Source organism: Oncorhynchus nerka, linkage group LG28 (genome assembly GCF_034236695.1).
Source record: "Oncorhynchus nerka isolate Pitt River linkage group LG28, Oner_Uvic_2.0, whole genome shotgun sequence".
NCBI lineage: Eukaryota > Metazoa > Chordata > Actinopteri > Salmoniformes > Salmonidae > Oncorhynchus > Oncorhynchus nerka.
In genome coordinates this window covers 23,626,010-23,647,591 of record NC_088423.1, presented here as the reverse complement: position 1 = coordinate 23,647,591, position 21,582 = coordinate 23,626,010, and the positions used below count along the sequence as shown (strand labels likewise).

Genomic DNA, 21,582 nt, shown 5'->3' with positions numbered 1-21,582 from the left:
ACGTAGGCAATTAGCAATTAGCATGAGCTTGTGAGTAAAAATACAATTTCCCAGGACATAGACATATCTGATATTGGCAGAAAGCTTAAATTCTTGTTCATCAATCTGCACTGTCCAATTTACATTAGCTATTACAGTGAAATAATAGCATTATATTGTTTGAGGAGAGTGCACAATTTTGAACATAATGTTATTAATAGACAATTTAGGCACATTTGGGCAGCCTTGATACAAAATTTTTAACAGAAATTCAATGATTCATTGGATCAGTCTAAAACTTAGCATACACTGCTGCCATCTAGTGGACAAAATCTATATTGCACCTGGGCTGGAATAATACTTTTTTGCCTTTCTCTTGCATTACAAAGATGGTACAAAAAAATACAAAAGAACAGTTGTTTTTTTCTTTGTATTATCTTTTACCAGATCTATTGTGTTATATTCTCCTACATTCCTTTCACAGTTCCATAAACTTCAAAGTGTTTCCTTTCAAATGGTACCAAGAATATGCATATCCTTGATTCAGGGCCTGAGCTACAGGCAGTTAGATTTGGGTGTGTCATTTTAGGTGAACATTTTAAAAAAGGAGCAGATTCTTAAGAGGTTTTAAGATGCTGTCAATGTTGCAGCTGTAGAACATTTTGAGGACCTGAGGGCCCATGCCAAATCTTTTCAGCCTCCTGAGGGGGAAGAGGCGTTGTCGTGCCCTCTTCATGACTGTGTTGGTGTGTTTGGACCATGATAGATCCTTAGTGTTGTGGACACCAAGGAACTTGAAGCTCTTGACCCGCTCCACCACAGCCCCATCTATGTGAATGGGGGCGTGCTCGGCCCTCCGTTTCCTGTAGTCCACGATCAGCTGCTTTGTTTTTACTGACAATGAGGGAGAGGTTGTTGTCCTGGTCCCGAGCAAAAAAAATGATATGACTAGACATGGGACTTTTATTTTGACATTTCTGTGTTGCCACTATTACTGCTCCTCTCGTTTGTATCGTCACAGGAATTAGCAACACGGAGGCTAGATAGCTGTCTACAACTGTTTAAACAGCTGAAATGGTGAGTTCAAAATTAAAGAAGAAGTAGCACGTAACTATTTAACTTATACATAAATAGAGATGTACTAAAGCCAAGGTATTGTCATCCTCTGGCCCTTTCGTTATTTTTTCTTCTATTTCTTGGCTAACGGCTAGCTAGCCTAGTATAACGTTATCAGCACAGGTCGGAGGCCCTGTGTTGATAACCCCACTGTTCTTCCTAGCTTGGGATAGTTTTGATTCGTGGCAATTAGCTAGAGTGGCGGTTATCTCGTTTCCCACTGTGACTATTATCCCCGCAAGCTGAAAATTGAGTTACACATAAAGCATTAACTAGATGGCGAATGTTAACTAGTTACTGGCTCATCGTCTTGTCTGGACGTCACGAGAAAAGTTGACTGCTAAACGTTAGCTGTCAAGCGTGCGATTTGCCTTTAGCCCATGGCACTTCTAACGGAATTAATCTTCACTGTAGCATGTTTCATGACATCATGTAATTTAGCTAACTAGCCAAAACACCCATCTGTTAGCTAGCTAAGTAATTATCAAAGTCCCATAATTTAACGTAGCCCCATGGGAAATATATCTGACTCGGTACCTACTGGGGTAGTTCTTGCAGAAACTATTTTTAAAAATAGCTCCGCCATTTCTTGGTTGCAAAAACATTCTAATAGTTCGCCTAATTTCAGTTTGTGACAAAACAAGCCAAGTATAGTGTAGAGAGTCATTGTAAAACGTTGTGAAATATATTTTCCATATCCAAAAATATAGTATTTTCAGTTGTTTGAAGCTGGTGTACAAACCCGAAAGTAAAATACGCAAAAACAAAACGTTGGTTGGGTCGCCCCAAAGTTACATAGTGCAGTTAACACATCACTTGTGGTATGGTTTTGGAAGCATAAGGACCTTATCTTGCGGTACCAGAGCACCAAGTCAGAGAACAAAAAGGCTCCTTAACAGCTTCTACCCATAAGCCACAAGCCATAAGACTGCTGACCAGTAAATCAAATGGCTACCCAGGCTTATTTTCTTTGCACTGACTCTCTTGCACAGGCTCAATGTACACACTGGACTCTAACCACACACTCACACATACTACACTGACACTCCAACACACACACAAAACGCACACATATGCATGCATATTTACGCCACATACGTATACATTCACATTCCTTCACACTCTTCACATAAGCTGATGCTACTCTCAAATCAAATTTTATTGGTCACATACACGTGTATAGAAGATGTTATTGCACATGTAGTGAAATGCTTGTGTTTTTAGCTCCAACAGTGCAGTAATATCTAACAGTTTCTCAATACACACACTACATTAATCTAAAGTAAGGAATGGAATTAAGAATATATAAATTAGAGGTCGACCGATTATGATTTTAACACTGATACCGATTATTGGAGGACCAAAAAAAGCTGATACCAATTAAATCGGCCGATTTTTATTTATTTATTTGTAATAATGATAATTACAACAATACTGAATGAACACTTATTTTAACTTAATGTTAATACATCAATAAAATCAATTTAGCCTCAAATAAATAATGCAAAAAAGTGTTGGAGAAGAAAGTAAAAGTGCAATATGTGCCATGTAAGAAAGCTAACGTTTAAGTTCCTTGCTCAGAACATGAGAACATATGAAAGCTGGTGGTTCCTTTTAATATGAGTCTTCAATATTCCCAGGTAAGACGTTTTAGGTTGTAGTTATTATAGGAATTATAGGACTATTTCTCTCTATACGATTTGTATTTCATATACCTTTGACTATTGGATGTTCTTGTAGGCACTTTAGTATTGCCAGTGTAACAGTATAGCTTCCACCCCTCTCCTCGCCGCTACCTGGGCTCGAACCAGGAACACATCGAGCCCAGAAAGTGCTGTTTGAATGAATGCTTACGAACCTGCTGGTGCCTATCATCGCTCAGTCAAACTTCTCTATCAAATCATAGACTTAATTATAACATAACACACAGATATATGAGCCTTCGATCATTAATATGTTTGAATCCGGAAACTATCATTTAGAAAACAAAACGTTTATTCTTTCAGTGAAATTGCAAGATTGAATCCCTGAGCTGACAAGTTAAAAATATGTCGTTCTGCCCCTGAACAAGGCAGTTAACCCACCGTTCCTAGGCCGTCATTGAAAATAAGAATGTGTTCTTAACTGACTTGCCAAGTTAAATTAAGGTGTAAAAAAATATACATCAAAGTCGGCATCCAAAAATAACAATTACCGATTGTTAAGAAAACTTGAAATCGGCCCTAATTAATCAGCCATTCCGATTAATCGGTCAACCTCTAATATAAATATTTGGATGAGAAATGTCAGAGCGGCATAGACTAAGATACAGCAGAATAGAATACAGTATATACAGTTGAAGTCGGAAGTTTACATACACTTAGGTTGGAGTTATTAAAACAAATTTTTCAACCACTCCACAAATTTCTTGTTAACAAACTATAGTTTTGGCAAGTCGGTTACGACATCTACTTTGTGCATGACACAATTAATTTTTCCAACGATTGTTTACAGACAGATTATTTCACTTATAATTCACTGTATCACAATTCCAGTGGGTCAGAAGTTTACATACACTAAGTTGACTGTGCTTTTAACCAGCTTGGAAAATTCCAGAATATGATGTCATGGCATTAGAAGCTTCTGATAGGCTAATTGACATCATTTGAATCAGTTGAATCACCTGTGAATGTATTTCAAGGCCTACCTTCAAACTCAGTGCCTCTTTGCTTGACATCATCGGAAAATCAAAAGCCAAGACCTCAGAAAAAAAATTGTAGACCTCCACAAGTCTGGTTCATCCTTGGGAGCAATTTCCAAACGCCTGAAGGTACCACGTTCATCTGTACAAACAATAGTATGCAAGTATAAACATCATGGGACCACACAGCCGTCATACTGCTCAGAAAGGAGATGCGTTCTGTCTCCTAGAGATAAACATACTTTGGTGCGAAAAGTGCAAATCAATCCCAGAACAACAGCAAAGGACTTTGTGAAGATGCTGGCGGAAACAAGTACAAAAGTATATTTTTCCACAGTAAAACGAGTCCTATGTCGACATTAACCTAAAAGGCCGCTCAGCAAGGAAGAAGCCACTGCTCCAAAACCTCCATAAAAGATGCCAGACTACCGTTTGCAACTGCACATGGGGACAAATATCATACTTTTTGGAGAAATGTCCTCTGGTCTGATGAAACAAAAATAGAACTGTTTAGCCATAATGACCATCGTTATGTTTGGAGGAAAAGGGGTGATGCTTGCAAGCCGAAGAACACCATCCCAACCGTGAAGCACAGGGGTGGCAGCATCATGTTGTGGGGGTGCTTTGCTGCAGGAGGGACTGGTGCACTTCACAAAATAGATGGCATCATGAGGGAGGAAAATTATGTCTTGAGATGTTGCTTTAATATCCACATCAGTCAGGATGTTAAAGCTTGGTCGCAAATGGGTTTTCCAAATGGACAATGACCCCAAGCATACTTCCAAAGTTGTGGCAAAATGGCTTAAGGACAACAAAGTCAAGGTATTGGAGTGGCCATCACAAAGCCCTGACCTCAATCCTATAGCAAATTTGTGGGCGGAACTGAAAAAGCATGTGCGAGCAAGGAGCCCTACAAACCTGACTCAGTTACACCAGCTCTGTCAGGCGGAATGGGCCAAAATTCATCCAACTTATTGTGGGAAGCTTTTGGAAGGCTACCCAAAATGTTTGACCCAAGTTAAACAATTTAAAGGCATTGCTACCAAATACTAATTGAGTGTATGTCAACTTCTGACCCACCATGGAAATGTGATGAAATAAATAATTATCTCTACTATTATTCTTACATTTCACATTCTTAAAATAAAGTGGTGATCCTAACTGACCTAAGCTAGGGAATTTGTACTAGGATTAAATGTCAGGAATTGTGAAAAACTGAGTTTAAATGTATTTGGCAAGGTGTATGTAAACTTCCGACTTCAACTGTACATATGCGATGTGTAATGCAAAATATGTAAACATTATTACAGTGACTAGTGTTCCATTATTAAAATGATTGCAAGTCTATGTATATAGGGCAGCAGCTTCTAGTTTGCTAGTAATGGCTATTTGGCCTTGAGATGTAAGCTGTTTTTCAGTCTGTCGGTCCCAGTTTTGATGCACCTGTACTGAACTTGCCTTCTGCATGATAGCAGGGTGAACAGGCAGTGGCTCAAGTGGTTGTTGTCCTTGATGGTCTTTTTGGCTTTCCTGTGACATCGGGTGCTGTAGGTGTCCTGGAGGGCAGGTAGTTTGCCCCCGGTGATGCGTTTGGCAGACCGCACCACCAACTGGAGAGCCCTTGGTTGCGGGTGTTGCAGTTTCCAAACCAGGTGGTGATACAGCCAAACAGGTTGCTCTCAATTGTGCATCTGTAAAAGTTTGAGGGTTTTAGGTGTCAAGCTGTTTATTATCTATGTATAGCCACTTTACCCCTACCTTCATGTAAATATTACCTCAATTACCTTTGACTAACCGGTACCCCTGCACATGGACTCTACCAGGACTGTGTTAAAACGGGTTTAAACAGTGTACAGTTAGTGTGTATTTTGCATTTGTGAAATTATTTTCATGTAGTATGAAAGTAGAGGGATTTATATTTCTAGAGAATTGAGAATTGATTCTCGTTTAGTTGGAGTATTTGGCTGTTTTGGCTTCCAAAGTCAATTCAACCTTCAAGTAGAACATGTAACGCCCTTGGACTAAGGAGTAATGTTAAGCTCCTTTAGTCCATTATTGAGAGCGTTATTTCTGATTGTATTTGCCTTTGAGTTTATTGTAAATTCTTCCTGTTTTTCAGAGTTTCCTGGGTGGTTTATTTGGTCCTGTGTGTGAAATTGATGTCCTACTCAATGATGCAGAGACTAGGAAGACAGCAGAACTCAAGACAGAGGATGGGAAAGTGGAGAAGAACTATTTATTTTATGACGGAGAATCGGTCTCTGGGAAGGTGAGCATTGCACAAAACGCACATTAGGGTTTCCGTTAGGACATTGTCAAACATTTGCCAAAATACGGAAATCTAGGAAATATATAGTCGGCTATGAATAATATGAGAACTCTCTTGGTAGATAGTGTGGTCAACAGATTACCATAAGGTACTCTACCTCAGGTAAGCAGAGTAGCCTAGTGGTTAGAGCGTTGGACTAGTAACCGGAAGATTGCAAGTTCAAACCCCTGAGCTGACAAGGTACAAATCTGTCGTTCTGCCCCTGAACAGGCAGTTAACCCACTGTTCCTAGGCCGTCATTGAAAATAAGAATTTGTTCTTAACTGACTTGCCTGGTTAAATAAAGGTAAAATAAATAAAATACCTCAAGACTTCTTTAATATTAGACATCACGCACCAGCTATTATTGACAGATAGACACACACCCCCACCCCTCATCTTACCAGACGTAGCTTCTCTGTCCTGCCGATGCATGGAAAATAACGCCAGCTCTATATTAACCGTGTCGTCGTTCAGCCACGACTCGATGAAACATAAGATATTACAGTTTTTAATGTCCCTTTGGTAGGATAATCTTGATCGTAGGTCATCCATTTTGTTCTCCAATGATTGCACGTTGGCCAATGGAACGAATGGCAGTGGATGTTTACTCACTCGCCTACGAATTCTCAGAAGGCAGCCTGACCTCCGTCCCCTTTTTCTCCATCTTTTCTTAACGCAAATGACGGGGATTTGGGCCTTCGCGTTGGATTCTTTAAAGAAAAAATCTTTGTTCAGTTCGAGGTGAGTAATTGCTGTTATTTTCGGTCATAAGAGACGGTAGCAGCAACATTATGTACAACAAAAAAAAGTTACAAACAACACGAAAAAACTAACAAAATAGCAAAGTTGGTTAGGAGCACATAAAGCGGCAGCCATCCCCTCCGGCGCCAGTTCGTAGCCGTCTATTTACCTCCAAAAACCGATGCTGGAGCTGACTGCACTCAACAAGCTGTATAAGGCCATAAGCAAACAAGAAAAAGCTTATCAAGAAGCGGCGCTCCTAGTGGCCAGGGACTTTAATGCCGGCAAACTTAAATCGATTTACCTAATTTCTACCAGCATGTCACGTGCAACCAGAGGAAAAGAAACTCTAGACCAGCTTTACTCCACACACAGAGATGCATACAAAGCTCTCCCTCACCCTCCATTTGTCAAATCTGACCATAATTCTATCCTCCTGATTCCTGCTTACAAGCAAAAGCTGAAGCAGGAAGTACCAGTGACTTGATCAATACGGAAGTGGTCAGATGATGCGGATGCTAAACTACAGGACTGTTTTGGTAGCACAGACTGGAATATGTTCCATGATTCCTCCAATGGCATTGAGTATAATACCACCTCAGTCATCGGCTTCAACAGTAAGTGCATCGACGACGTCGTCCCCACAGTGACTGTACGCACATATCCCAACCAGAAGCCATGTATTGATTACAGGCAACATGCGCATTGAGCTAAAGGCTAGAGATGCTGCTTTCAAGGAGCAGAACACTAATCCGGACGCTTATAAGAAATCCCGCTATGCCCTCAGACGAACCATTAAATAGGCAAAGCGTCAATACAGGACTAAGATTGAATCCTTCTACACTGGCTCTGAGGCTCGTCGGATGTGGCAGGGCTTGAAAATTGTTACGGACTACAAAGGGAAACCCAGCCGCGAGCTGCCCAGTGCCTCACTTCAAGGCAAGCAACACTGAAGCATGCATGAAAGCACCAGCTGTTCTGGATGACTGTGATCACGCTCTCGGTTGCCGATGTGAGCAAGACCTTTTAAACAGGTCAACATTCACAAAGTTGTGGGGCCAGACGGATTACCAGGACGTGTACTCAAAGCATGACCAACTGGCAAGTGTCTTCACTGACATTTTCAACCTCTCCCTGAGTCTGTAATACCTACATGTTTCAAGCAGACCACCATAGTCCCTGTGCCCAAGGAGGCGAAGGTAACATGCCTAAATGATTACCGCCTCATAGCACTCACATCGGTAGCCATGAAGTGCTTTGAAAGGCTGGCCATGGCTCTCATCAACCGCATCATCTCAGATACCCTAGACCAACTATTCCCAAACTGGGGTACGTTCGCGCAATGCCGTCGAGAGTACGCCAAATAAAAGTTTTTTTCTCCATGTTTTCAAGCAGTCCATTTATATTTTCCAACACGGCTATACATTTTGGTGAGTTTTTTTTCTTGCCTGGGTAGCCTCGTTTCACTGCCAAAAATAAATGTAACCATCTAGTGTTCAGCGAAGTAACAACACAATGGCAAATACAGGTATCCTTGTCAAATAATTAACATCCAATCACATTAACCGTTACTCTATCCCGGGAATTCCACTAATGGTCCGTATGTAGCCAAAAGTAGCTGCTTCTCATTCAGTTTGCTCGAAAATGTATAAATGGTTAAAAGAAAAAGGCCCGTGTCCATAGACACACATACCAGCTCTATTGGTAGTACTGCTACTACCAGCAGTACTACACCTGCACCTGTCGACGACACAAGTTGTTCTGCTTCCACGAGCACATCCAATGCTAGCATCAGTAATTCTACATTTGTTGTTAGCCCAGCTAGCATGGACACTGACAGTTGTGAATCTGATGCAGTCTAAGAGCTACTGCCCCCTTACCCGGTAAAGCACCGAAAAACAGACCGGGACGTTGGACCATTGAAGAGGCGCAAATATGATGAACTACATTGTTTTGGGGTTCACTTATATTGGGAGTAGTGCCTTTCCTCAGCCACAGTGTGTTATATGTGCAAAAGTACTATCTCACAACTCGATGAAATCTTCACTCTTGCACGGACATTTAGAAACAAAACAATTTCAAAAATAATTCGCAGGAGTTTTTGGAGCAAGAAAAATACTTCAGTAGTAAGACATGTATAAAAGAAACAGATACCATTAATAAGAAGGGGCTGGAAGCGTCTTATATGGTGAGCTACCGAGTGGCTTAGAAAGGCAAGCCCCATACTATTGTGGAGGACTTAATTCTTCTTCCTGCTGCTGCGGATATGGCTGGGGAAAAAGGCCCAAAAAACTATACAGACAATGCCTACAGCAAACAACACTTTCACGACGCATCTGTGACATGGCAGGAGATGATTTGAAACAATTACTGCTTCGCATACAAGCCAGTGAATTCTATACGTTACAGCTGGATGAGTCAACAGACGTGGTGTGCTTGGCCCAGCTCCTGGTATATGTCCATTACATTTATGGGGGTTCAATTAAGAAAGACATCCTCTTCTGCAAGCCACTGGAAACCAGGACAACAGGAGAGGATATTTTTTAAATATTGGACAGCTTTGTGACATCAAATAGACTTTGGTGGTCAAAATGTGTTGGTATCTGTACTGATTGCGCAAAAGCCATGACAGGGAGAAGTAACGCACGTGCAAGCAGTTGCTCCCTACGCCACTTGGGTACACTGCAGCATCCACCGAGAAGGTCTTGCTGCCAAAGGAATGCCTGACATCTTCAAAGACGTTTTGGACACTACAGTGAAAATGCTTAACTTTGTTAAAGCAAGGCCCTTGAACTCTCGTGTATTTTCTGCACTATGCAATGATATGGGCAGCGACCATGTAACACTTTACAACATACAGAAGTGTGCTGGTTATCAAGGGGCAAAGTATTGACACGTTTTTTTTAAATTGAGGGACGAGCTTAAAGTTTTCTTTACTGACCATTATTTTCACTTGTCTGACCGCTTGCATGATGACGAGTTTCTCACATGACTGGCCTATCTGGGTGATGTTTTTTTCTCACCTGAATGATCTGAATCTAGGATTACAGGGACTCTGCGCAACTATATTCAATGTGCGGGACAAAATTGAGGCTATGATTAAGAAGTTGTAGCTCTCTGTCTGCATTAACAAGGACAACACACAGGTCTTTCCATCATTGTATGATTTGTTTTGTGTGCAAATGAACTCCTGCTTAGGGACAATGTCAAATGTGATATAGCGAAGCACCTGAGTGAGTTGGGAGTGCAATTACTCAGTGCTTTCCTGAAACAGATGACACAAACAACTGGATTCGATATCCCTATCATGCCCTGCCTCCAGTCCACTTACCGATATCTGAACAAAAGAGCCTCATCGAAATTGCAGCAAGCGGTTCTGTGAAAATTTAATCAGAAGCCACTGACATATTTCTAGATTGGGCTGCGCTCAGAGTATCCTGTCTTGGCAAATCGCGCTGTTAAGACACTGATGCCCTTTGCAACCACGTACCTGCAGTGGGGAGAACAAGTACTGAGTTAGTGTGCGGGGGTACAGGTTAGAGGTAATTTGTACATGTAGGTTGAGGTGAAGTGACTATGCATAGATAATAAACAGCAAGTAGCAGCAGTGTACAAAACAAATGGAGGGGGGGTCAATGTAATAGTCCAGTGGCCATTTGATTAATTGTTCAGCAGTCTTATGGCTTGGGGGTAGAAGCTGTTAAGGAGCCTTTTGGTCCTAGGCTACCGCACTTGCTGTGCGGTAGCAGAGCGAACAGTCGATGACTTGGGTGACTGGAGTCTCTAACAATTTTATGGTCTTTCCTCTGACCGCCTATTATATAGGTCCTGGATGGCTGGAAGCTTGGCCCCCCCCCCTCCTTACGTTGCCATATCAGGCGGTGATGCAACCGGTCAGGATACTCTCGATGGTGTAGCCGTAGAACCTTTTGAGGATATGGGGACCCATGCCAAATCTTTTCAGTCTCCTGAGGGGGAAAAGGTTTTGTCGTGCCCTCTTAACTGTCTTGGTGTGTTTGATAGATTGTTGGTGATGTGGACACCAAGGAACTTGAAACTCTCAACCCGCACCATTACAGCCCCATTGATGTTAATGGGGGCCTGTTTGTCCTGCCTTTTCCTGTAGTCCATGATCATCTCCTTTGTCTTGCTCATATTGAGGGAGAGGTTGTTGTCCTGGCACCACACTGCCATCTCCCCCTCAATAATCACTAAGCCTCGGTGTGAAAGGGCAAAATATCATCACCTGATGATCCCATATATATCCAGTGGAAATGTCATAAAATACCTTTCCCTTGCGTAAAAAAAAGCTGTCCCGAGCTCACTGTCATAGGAAACTGAGGGCCCAGAATAGGCTAGTTGATACAATGTTGCAAGTTTGCTAGAGACCGCTTCGGACCTGACCCAGTTCATTGATTTGATACGTTGCACTTCACTAGCGACAGCTCAAGTGAAAACAGATAGTAATGGAGGCAGACCGGCTGAGTAGAAAGATGAATGTGATTGAAAGAACCAGAATTTATCAGTATATTTTCTGTTTTTATTTGTTGTCTTTTTGTGTTTTTTACTTAATTGGCAGTTATAGTCCCACGGCTGAATTGGCCATCTCTGAGTTCCATGGACTCATTTAGGCTATTTAGCCGCAAGTAATCAGTGTAGCCTATCAATGTGTCCATATGGTAGAGGCTGGTGCTCTCGCAGTAGTTGACTTTTAAATAGTATATTTCATTATTTCTTTTGTATTTTACCCCCTTTTTTCTTCCCAATTTCGATCGTGTCTCATTGCTGCAGCTCCCCAACTGGCTCGAGAGGCGAAGGTTGAGTCATGCGTCTTCCGAAACATGACCCGCCTAACCACGCTTCTTAACACCCACCCGCTTAACCCGGAAGCCAGCTACACCGTTCAACTGATGACCGAAGTCAGCCGCCCGGCCTGCAACAAGGAGTTGCTATAATGTGATGAGCCAAGTAAAGCACCCTCGGCCAAACCCTCCCCTAACCTGGATGACGGGTGGCCAATTGTGCGCCACCCTGTGAGACTCCCGATCACGGCTGTTTGAGATACAGCCCGGGATCGAACCCGGGTCTGTAGTGACTCCTCTAGCACTGCAATGCGGTGCCTTTAGACCGCTGTGCCACTCTGGAGGCCCATATTTCAATTACAATTTAACTAACCATGTGACAATGATTTTGAGAAACAAAAATGTTAATATTGAAATGAAACTGTTATAAGAAAATGCATATCTGAAAATCACAACTGACAAGCAGATTGGTAGAAATGGTTGGATAAATTGTATGCTTCTTCAATCTTGAAACTCACACGGCACCTAAGAAGTCTTTAAACGTGCGTAACCTGAACATTCCTGTCCTGTCATTCCTTTCTCCCCTTAGCTCCAGATGACTTCTCTAGCCTGTCAAAGAAATGCCTCCACCTTTCTATGGTCAGATTTTCAAGCAAGGTAATATGAAGTTAAACATTCAGGTTTCAAACAATTAAGTATGTTTTCAAAATGCATACTGCCTCCAGCTCACATTTTAAAGTGGTGGGTGACGCGTTGATAGTCTGCCTACCTTTTAGTTTTTTCTCCTGGTTAATTTGGCCGGCAACAATTTAATTTATCTTTTTTTTTTTTTGTCAAAAGCCGGCAATTACCAGCTAATGGAAACCGTGACAAACACACATGGTATGACATTATGATGGCGATCAATGCTGTGCATCGGACTGCTTCCTATGTCAATGTGTGCTATGCCAATTAATGATGTGCAGTTCGCGAGGATAAAGTAATCCTTCTCCCCCCCCCTTAAAAGACCTAGATGCACTATTGTAAAGTGGCTGTTCCACTGGATGTCATAAGGTGAAAGCACCAATTTGTAAGTCGCTCTGGATAAGAGCGTCTGCTAAATGACTTAAATGTAAATGTAAAATTCGTTATTTTTCAACAACTTTTTTTACTGACTTGAGTCATGATGCGTTTTTCTGAGTGACTCGTTTAATCTGCTGGCCACAATGAGTCCTACACCAGGATTGATAAACTCAGCAAAAAAAAACGTCCTCTCACTGTCAACTGCAATTATTTTCAGCAAACTTAACATGTGTAAATATTTGTATGAACATAACAAGATTCAACAACTGAGACAAACTGAACAAGTTCCACAGACATGTGACTAACAGAAATTGAATAATGTGTCCCTGAACAAAGTGGGGGTCAAAATCAAAAGTAACAGTCAGTATCTGGTGTGGCCACCAGCTGCATTAAGTACTGCAGTGCATCTCCTCCTCATGGACTGCACCAGATTTGCCAGTTCTTGATCTGAGATGTTACCCCACTCTTCCACCAAGGCACCTGCAAGTTCCCGGACATTTCTGTGGGAATGGCCCTAGCCCTCACCCTCCGATCCAACAGGTCCCAGACGTGCTCAATGGGATTCAGATCCAGGCTCTTCGTTGGCCATGGCAGAACACGACATTCCTGTCTTGCAGGAAATCACGCACAGAACGAGCAGTATGGCTGGTGGCATTGTCATGCTAGAGGGTCATGTCAGGATGAGCCTGCAGGAAAGGTACCACATGAGGGAGGTGGATGTTTTCCCTGTTTCGCACAGCTTTGAGGTTGCCTGCAATGACAACAAGCTCAGTCCGATGATGCTGTGACACACCGCGACGGACCCTCCACCTACAAATCGATCAAGCCCCAGAGTACAGGCCTCGGTGTAACGCTCATTCCTTCGATGATAAACTCAAATCCAACCATCATCTCTGGTGAGACAAAACCGCGACTCGTCAGTGAAGAGCACTTTTTGCCAGTCCTGTCTGGTCCAGCAACGGTGGGGTTGGCCCCATAGGCGACGTTGTTGATGGTGATGTCTGGTGAGGACCTGCCTTACAACAGGCCTACAAGCCCCCAGTCCAGCCTCTCTCAGCCTATTTGCGGACAGTCTGAGCACTGATGGAGAGTGTGCGTTCCTGGTGTAACTCGGGATGTTGTTGTTGCCATCCTGTACCTGTCCTGCAGGTGTGGTGTTTGGATGTACCGATTCTGTGCAGGTGTTGTTACCTGTGGTCTGCCACTGCGAGGACGATCAGCTGTCCGTTCTGTCTCCTTGTAGCGCTGTCTTAGGCATCTCACAGTACGCACATTTCAATTTATTTCCCTGGCCACATCTGCAGTCCTCATGCCTCCTTGCAGCATGCCTAAGGCACATTCACCCAGATGAGCAGGGACCCTGGGCATCTTTCTTTTGGTGTTTTTCAGAGACAGTAGAAAGGCCTAAGTTTTCATAACTGTGACCTACATAACTTAATTACCTACTGTCTGTAAGCGGTTGGTGTCTTAACGACCGTTCCACAGGTGCATGTTCATTAATTGTTTATGGTTCATTGAACAAGCATGGGAAAATGAAGTTATTTGGATTTTTACGAATTCTCTTTGAAAGACAGGGTCCTGAAAAAGGGACGTTTCTATGCTTTTACATGTTTAGAACTGATAATTCATTGCATAGTGCAAGAATTAATTCAATGAATTGATTTTTGAATATTATGATGAACACAGCTTTATAGAACCAAAACATTCACAGCCTCTGCTCAATGAACTCAACTCCAGAGCAAATAGTTTTGGGGGCTGCAGTTTGCAATCGATATTGTGCTTATCACCATCACGGCAGTCAAGCAATGCATTCCGCCAAGAGTCGTACACAATCTTGCCTGGTTGCGGCCACAACTAGACCTCGTTTCAAATGTGTCAAGAAATAGTCTTATTTCTGTGCCTAGAAATCAACAAATGTATGCTGAATAAATATGTAAACGCAACATGTAAAGTGTTGGTCCCATGTTTCATGAGCTGAAATAAAAATCCTGGAGATTTTCCATACGCACAAAATCTTATTTCTCTCAAATTATGTGCACAAATTTGGTTACATCCCTGTTAGTGAGCATTTCTCCTTTGTCAAGATAATCCATCCACTTGACAGGTGTGACATATCAAGAAGCTGATTAAACGGCATGATCATTACACATGTGCACCTTGTGCTGGGTAAAATAAAAGGTCACTCTGTTGCAAGAGGATTTGTTAATTTCTCTACCATATGCCACCTCCAACGTCGTTTTAGAGAATTTGCCAGTATCTCCAATTGGCCTCAAAACGGCAGACCACGTGTAACCACGCCAGCCTAGGACCTCCGCATTTGTCTTCATCACCTGCGGGATCGTCTGAGACCAGCCACCCAGACAGCTGATGAAACTGAGGAATATTTCTGTCTGTAATAAAGCCCTTTTGTGGGTAAAAAGTCATTCTGATTGGTTGGGCCTGGCTCCCAAGTTGGTGGGCCTGTGCCCAACCATGGCTGCGCTCCCGCCCAGTCATGTGAAATCCATAGATCATTAGGGCCTAATACATTTATTTAAATTGACTGATTTACTTTTATGAACTGTAAATCAGTGAAATCGTTAAATGTTGCGTTTTATACTTTTTTGTTCCATATACATTGTTTAAAGCACGCTTTTACAAGCCTCAGTCACAAATTATATCTCCAATAAACCCCCTATGGTGAACAACATGTGAAGGAGAGGCTTGTAGAAGCGTGACTTTCATGTTTTCAGTTCATTGTTAGCAGGTGTGGGGTCCTGCATGCTCTGACTCAAATGAACATAAATGAGTCAAAATATTTGTTCTTTTGACTGAACGAGTCAAAGATCAGAGACAGTAAAAAGAGCCAAACTTCCCATCACCTATGCCAATACCCGACAACTTGTTTGTTTTCTTTTAAGGTGAATCTCAATGTGAGGCAGACAGGCAAAAGACTAGAACACCAAGGGATTCGAATTGAGTTTGTTGGGCAGATTGGTGAGTTTATGTTGATTTTATATTTTGATATTATAACCTTGCAGCAGCGCACCACCTCAAACACCAGCCATGCGTTGTTTATTGGTTCACAAACCAAGTGCACTGTCGGTCTCATTTAGGCTAAACGGCTTAGCAAACCATGTGCTTGTCATGTGAAAACTACAGTGGACTACACTCCACACCACAGACCCTGGCTGGGTGGCAAAGTGTTTCTGTGAAGACTCCTTGACCATTACTGAGGGTTCAATGTTGTCAATCCAACTGAGGAAGTTTAAGGGAAGCCTTCAAATAACACACTATTTTCTCTGAACGTCTGATCATAGGACAAAAGTTTAAATCTGAATATAGAACAATCTAGGTTATTAGATTCAGGCCTACTTCCTTATTTATACATTTGTTCAAATTAATGTGTCCCTCAATACAACAGATTTGCCTATTGGAAATATTAGGTTCCTGTGTGTGATGAACCTAACATAAGTGTTTAAACTTGTGCTCTGTCTTTCAGAGCTTTTCAGTGATAAAAGCAACACGCATGAATTTGTGAACCTGGTAAAGGAGCTTGCCCTGCCAGGGGAGTTGACTCAGAATCGAAGCTACGACTTTGAGTTCATGCAGGTGGAGAAGCCATATGAGTCTTACGTTGGAGCCAACGTCCGACTGAGGTTAGCTCACAATATTCTCTCATACATACCCAGATATTATCTGCATTGTCCCTGAAACCAACCATTCTATTCACACAGCTTGAGATGATCAGTGAAACTGCATTAGATGGCTTCTTGTCATTGCTACAGCCACCTTGTTATGAATATATGCACTGTCATTTGAAGTTAATTTGCATTGTAAGCCAGCCATAACTCCTATTGTTATTTCCTACAGATATTTCCTCAAAGTGACAATAGTGAGGAGACTGTCTGATCTGGTGAAAGAGTATGACCTCATTGTCCATCAGCTGGCCACTTACCCTGATGTGAACAATTCCATCAAGATGGAAGTTGGCATTGAAGACTGTCTACATATAGAGTTTGAATACAACAAGTCCAAGTAAGATGTGTACCATGATGAGACATTAATGCATTCAAACACCTTTTAAAAAACATAGCATAGTAGCGCATTCGCGTGTCAAAATCTCTAATCATATTCAGAATTATAAAAATATAACTTAATTTCAACCTGACCCTAATCTGTCTTCTCAGATACCACTTGAAAGATGTCATTGTGGGTAAAATCTACTTCCTTCTTGTGAGAATCAAAATCCAGCACATGGAACTTCAGTTGATCAAGAAAGAGATGACTGGAATAGGTGAGATGAGGCTTACTTGGGGAGAGAGTTCACTTAAACGGCATAAGGTGTTGCTTTTTTAAAATATGATTGAATTCCATATTTTTCTAATTTTTGTGAACCTAAAACTGTCCCTGTAATCTTGGCTTTTGTTTTAAGAACAGTGTGAAGTAGATGTATTTAGTCATGTGAAATTCTTTTCCCAGGTCCTAGCACAACTACTGAGACGGAGACTGTTGCCAAGTATGAGATTATGGACGGAGCCCCTGTGAAAGGTGGGCACAATATGGTGTTGGTGTGAATGTCCCAATATTATGATTTTATCTATTTTATTTTATGTTATTTGACCCCACCAAAGCAGCATAATGTTTTCAGGACTTGTAGTGTACGTGGAAATCTCTCTCTTCTGCCATTTACCATGTAACTTGTTTCAAAATCCTCTTTATGCCTGTTCTTTCCCTCTTAGGAGAGTCTATTCCCATCCGGCTGTTTTTAGCTGGCTACGACCTCACAGCCACCATGAGGGACGTCAACAAGAAGTTCTCTGTGCGGTACTTCCTCAACCTGGTGCTGGTAGATGAGGAGGACAGGAGATACTTCAAACAACAGGTACAGAACCTGAAAGCCAACCTCCATTTACCTACCTGTCTGTCGTACACGGAGTGTACAAAACATTAAGAACACCTTCCGAATATTGAGTTGCACACCTCCCTTTTCCCCTTAGAGCAGCCTCAATTTGTCAGGGCATGGATTCTACAAGATGTCAAAAGCATTCCACAGGGATGCTAGCCCATGTTGACTCCGATTGTCTCTAGGTTAAAGAAGGATTTTTAATCCTGTCTCCTCCCCTTCATCTAGGCTGATTGAAGTGGATTTAACAAGTGACATCAATAAGGGATCATAGGTCAGTTCGTCATGGAAAGAGCAGGTGTTCTTAATGTTTTGTACACTCAGTGTGTGGCAGAAACATTACAGCAGTTAATTATTACAGTAGTTTGAATTAGGCCATTATTATTGAAAGCAATCATCTTCTCAATATGAACATTTTATAATAACTTGAGAGGATCAATCTGACTCTGGTTGACTCTCTATTACCAGGAGATTGTTCTGTGGAGGAAAGCTCCTGAGAAAATAAGGAAACGGAACTTCCACCAACGCTATGAGTCTCCTGAGCCACGGCCGACCCTTACTGCTGAGCAACCCGAAATGTGAAGACCACTGGAAACAGAAAATGCTGAGAATGTTTCTGATTATGCTTAAAGCAAACAAGGGGGCGCAACTCGACACATGCAAGGTGAAATTAAAGCGCCAGACAGCCATTTAATAGAACTACCTTCTGCAAGGTTACAGTCTCTTGCTGCTACACCTGAATGGGCTGGGTCTACTCTGCTGGCCACAGCAAGCACTCTTGTTAGCTTACTGTATGGACTCGTCTGTTTGACACACAATATAAAGCACTGGAATGGGAGCTACCATTTATTTCATATTGCAAAAACGTTTGACCTACCCTTCCTGTAAAATATGCACTTGGTTAGGCTCAACACTGGGGACATGACGTACAATCATACACTACTAGATATTTCAAAGGACGTTCCAGTGCATGTAGGCAGGTCAAATTGAATATGAAGGGTTAATGTTGTGTTCAGCGTTGGCTGTAAGGTCAAGCTGTAAGACAATAGGCATGCTTTGAGCTCAAAGGGTGCCGTATTCATAATTCACTGAAATACAGTGAGCTTCAAAAGTATTGGGACAGTGACATTTTTGTTGTTTTGGCTCTGTGCTCCAGCACTTTGGAAATTAAATGATACAGTGACTGCGAGGTTAGTGCAGGCTGTCAGTTTTAATTTGAGGGTATTTTCATCCATAGCAGGGGAACCGTTTAGAAATTACAACACGTTTTGTACATACTTATGTGTATTAAAGTAGTCAAGTTTAGTATTTTCTTATTCTTAGCAGATTATTTTGTGCCCAATAGAAATGAATGGTAAATAATGTATTGTATCATTTTGGAGTCACTTTTATTGCAAATAAGAACATAGTGTTTCTAAACACTTCTATATTAATGTGGATGCTACCATGATTACGGATAGTCCTGAATGAATCGTGAATAATGATGAATGAAAAAGTTAGACACATCTTACCCCCCACAAAAAAATGCTAAGAGGTTAGCATGTCTTGGGGGTATGATTTGTGCATCTAACTTTCTCATTCATAGTCCTGAATCAATTGAAAAATTATCTGTAAACATGGTAGTATCCACATTCATGTAGTGTTCAGAAACATTATATTCTTATTTACAATAATAGTGACTCCAAAATGGCACAATACATGATTTACCATTCATTTCTATTGGGTACAAAATCTGAAACGCAACCAAAACAAACAGCAAATGCATCCAGCAAGTTTGTAGAGTCACAAGCTTAATGTAATCATTGCTTGCTAGGAATATGGGACCAAATACTAAACTTTTGACTACTTTTAATACATAAGTGAATTTGGCCCAATACTTTGTCCCTCCATTTTATGGGACCATGTACAAAAAGTGCTGTACTCTAAACGGTTCACCTGATATGGATAAAATACCTTCATATTAAAACACTAACCTCATAGTCATTGTATAATGTCAGATCCAAAGTGATGGAGTACAGAGCCAAAACAGTGTGTCACTGTCCCAATACTTTTGGAGCTCGCTGTATGTAAAATATTTCTATCTCCTAAGTTATTTAGTGTATAACCTGTAGTTTTGTTCTTTTTTTTTCTTTTTTCTTTCACTTCTTGTATTTTGTGCTTTTCTTTTTCGAAATACAAATATACTGTATGTTAATAAATGCTTTTGCTAGTGTCATTGGATTGAGGCACTACAAAATGCTGTTTAAATAAAATTATTTTGATCAACGGTTAGGTCCTACATGTATATCTGTATATCTGTATGTCCTGTTCGATGATGGTTGAATGGGTACTTACATTTATTGTGGTTTTGTCTATATTTAGAGAAGTGCCACTTTACATTTGCATAAGGATACATATTTAAGCTCAGATGGGGCTGTGCTACAATCACGTAACAATGTTATGTCTTCATTTCTGAATACTATACAGGCAATATTTTTTTTTTTTTTTAGTTAAGTGCCTGTAAGGTCATGAAGAAACTTATGCCAAATACTGGCCTGACTCACCATTGCATGTTCACCACATTTTATACCGTGTTCAATATGTATCTGACTTGTGTGGACGTTGAACATTTGTATATATCTAGCCTCAGTCTATATCCATCATCAATTAAATTAAATGCAAATTTATACTTATGTATTGGAGTGAGGTCTTTACTTTCTCTGATGACTTCAAAGACGATATCATGCCGTTTACCATTGAAAGAAATGGTCACAGTTCCAGTCTAGTTAAGGGGTTTAAGGGGTGGCTCTCCCATAGACACCAATGCAATAGCAGCTGGGTCTGGTCTACTTACATTGACACGTGATATACAGTCAAACTTCATTTCATGAAGGGCTGAGTGTCTGCGGGTTTTCACTCTGACCCTGTAATTGATTTATGAATTAAGGTCTCCAATTAGTAAGGAACTCCCCTCACCTGGTTGTCTAGGTCTTAATTGAAAGGAAAAACAAAAAACCTGCATATATTCGGCCCTCCGTGGAATGAGTTTGACGGCCCTGCTTGTATATGAACTCGGGGAAAAAAGAGGGAAGTGGGATGTCTCGCTTCATGTTCTGTCTCTGCTTTTATTAGTGTTTCCAAATGGTCCCTGCTATCCAGGATCATTAGGACATCTCCATTGATGTTTGAATGTAAAATGGTTGAGTTTAGTTACAGGTTATGGTTAGGGTAATCTCACTTTGCCATACCTCCAAAATCAAGTCAGGTGAACCAGTATATGTGCGTTAGTAGTGATGGGCATTCTGAGTCTTTTGGGTGAGACGGCTCATTTGGCTTTGTTCATGTTAACAAGCCGGCTCTTTGTTCAAAACTATGAAAAAATGGCAAATCTCCAATGTAAAGCCCAAAAGGTAGGCTACCATTGTCAGATGGTAAAATTCCAGTTCAAATAAATGTTTATCTGGCCATGTTATTATATTTTTCTTGCACACTTTCTTGCACAATGGATCAGATTGACACACTCTCCACTATTGTTTCTGCAGTCAGGATTCACACTTATTTGTGCATACTGCTACTACTATAGCCGTGGGAAGTAGAGGGTGCGGAGGGTGCTGGAAAGTATTTTTCTCCCTCATATAGGAGCACTAAAGGCCTAGTTTCATATTTTGTTTATCAGTGGGTATTGCAGCACCCCTACTTCCCGCGGCTATGGTAGCAGCAGTATGCAAATCAGGGAGCCAAATGAAAGGCTCTTTCACCGATGTGATTCAGTTCGCGATGTTCACCAAAAATATATGTTCAAAAAGAGACTTTAGTTCGCGAACGACGCATCACTATGCGCTAGGTTTTAATGTATATGGTTATTGATCTCTAACGTCCAGAAAGCTCCGATTCCAAATCATATTCACCAGCTAGGCAAGAGTTATAATATCAAAATACATTCGTTCATCACCAAATAGGGGTTCGCTTAGCAACAATCTTAATTTACTCCCTTTACAACCGGTATGTACTTCCAAAAAAGGTCTAA

General features: G+C 41.3%; 1 protein-coding gene across 1 annotated transcript; it reads left to right on the top strand.

The window, feature by feature from the left end:
* Positions 1–851: 851 nt before the first annotated feature.
* vps26a (VPS26, retromer complex component A) lies at positions 852–20,248 on the top strand. The gene is made up of 9 exons (XM_029640207.2): positions 852–1,056; positions 5,895–6,044; positions 15,592–15,667; positions 16,173–16,329; positions 16,544–16,708; positions 16,861–16,967; positions 17,153–17,221; positions 17,413–17,555; positions 18,045–20,248. The coding sequence occupies exons 1-9, from the start codon at positions 1,054–1,056 to the stop codon at positions 18,156–18,158; spliced, it is 984 nt and encodes a 327-aa protein (XP_029496067.1). The 5' UTR covers positions 852–1,053; the 3' UTR covers positions 18,159–20,248.
* The last annotated feature ends 1,334 nt before the right edge of the window (positions 20,249–21,582 follow it).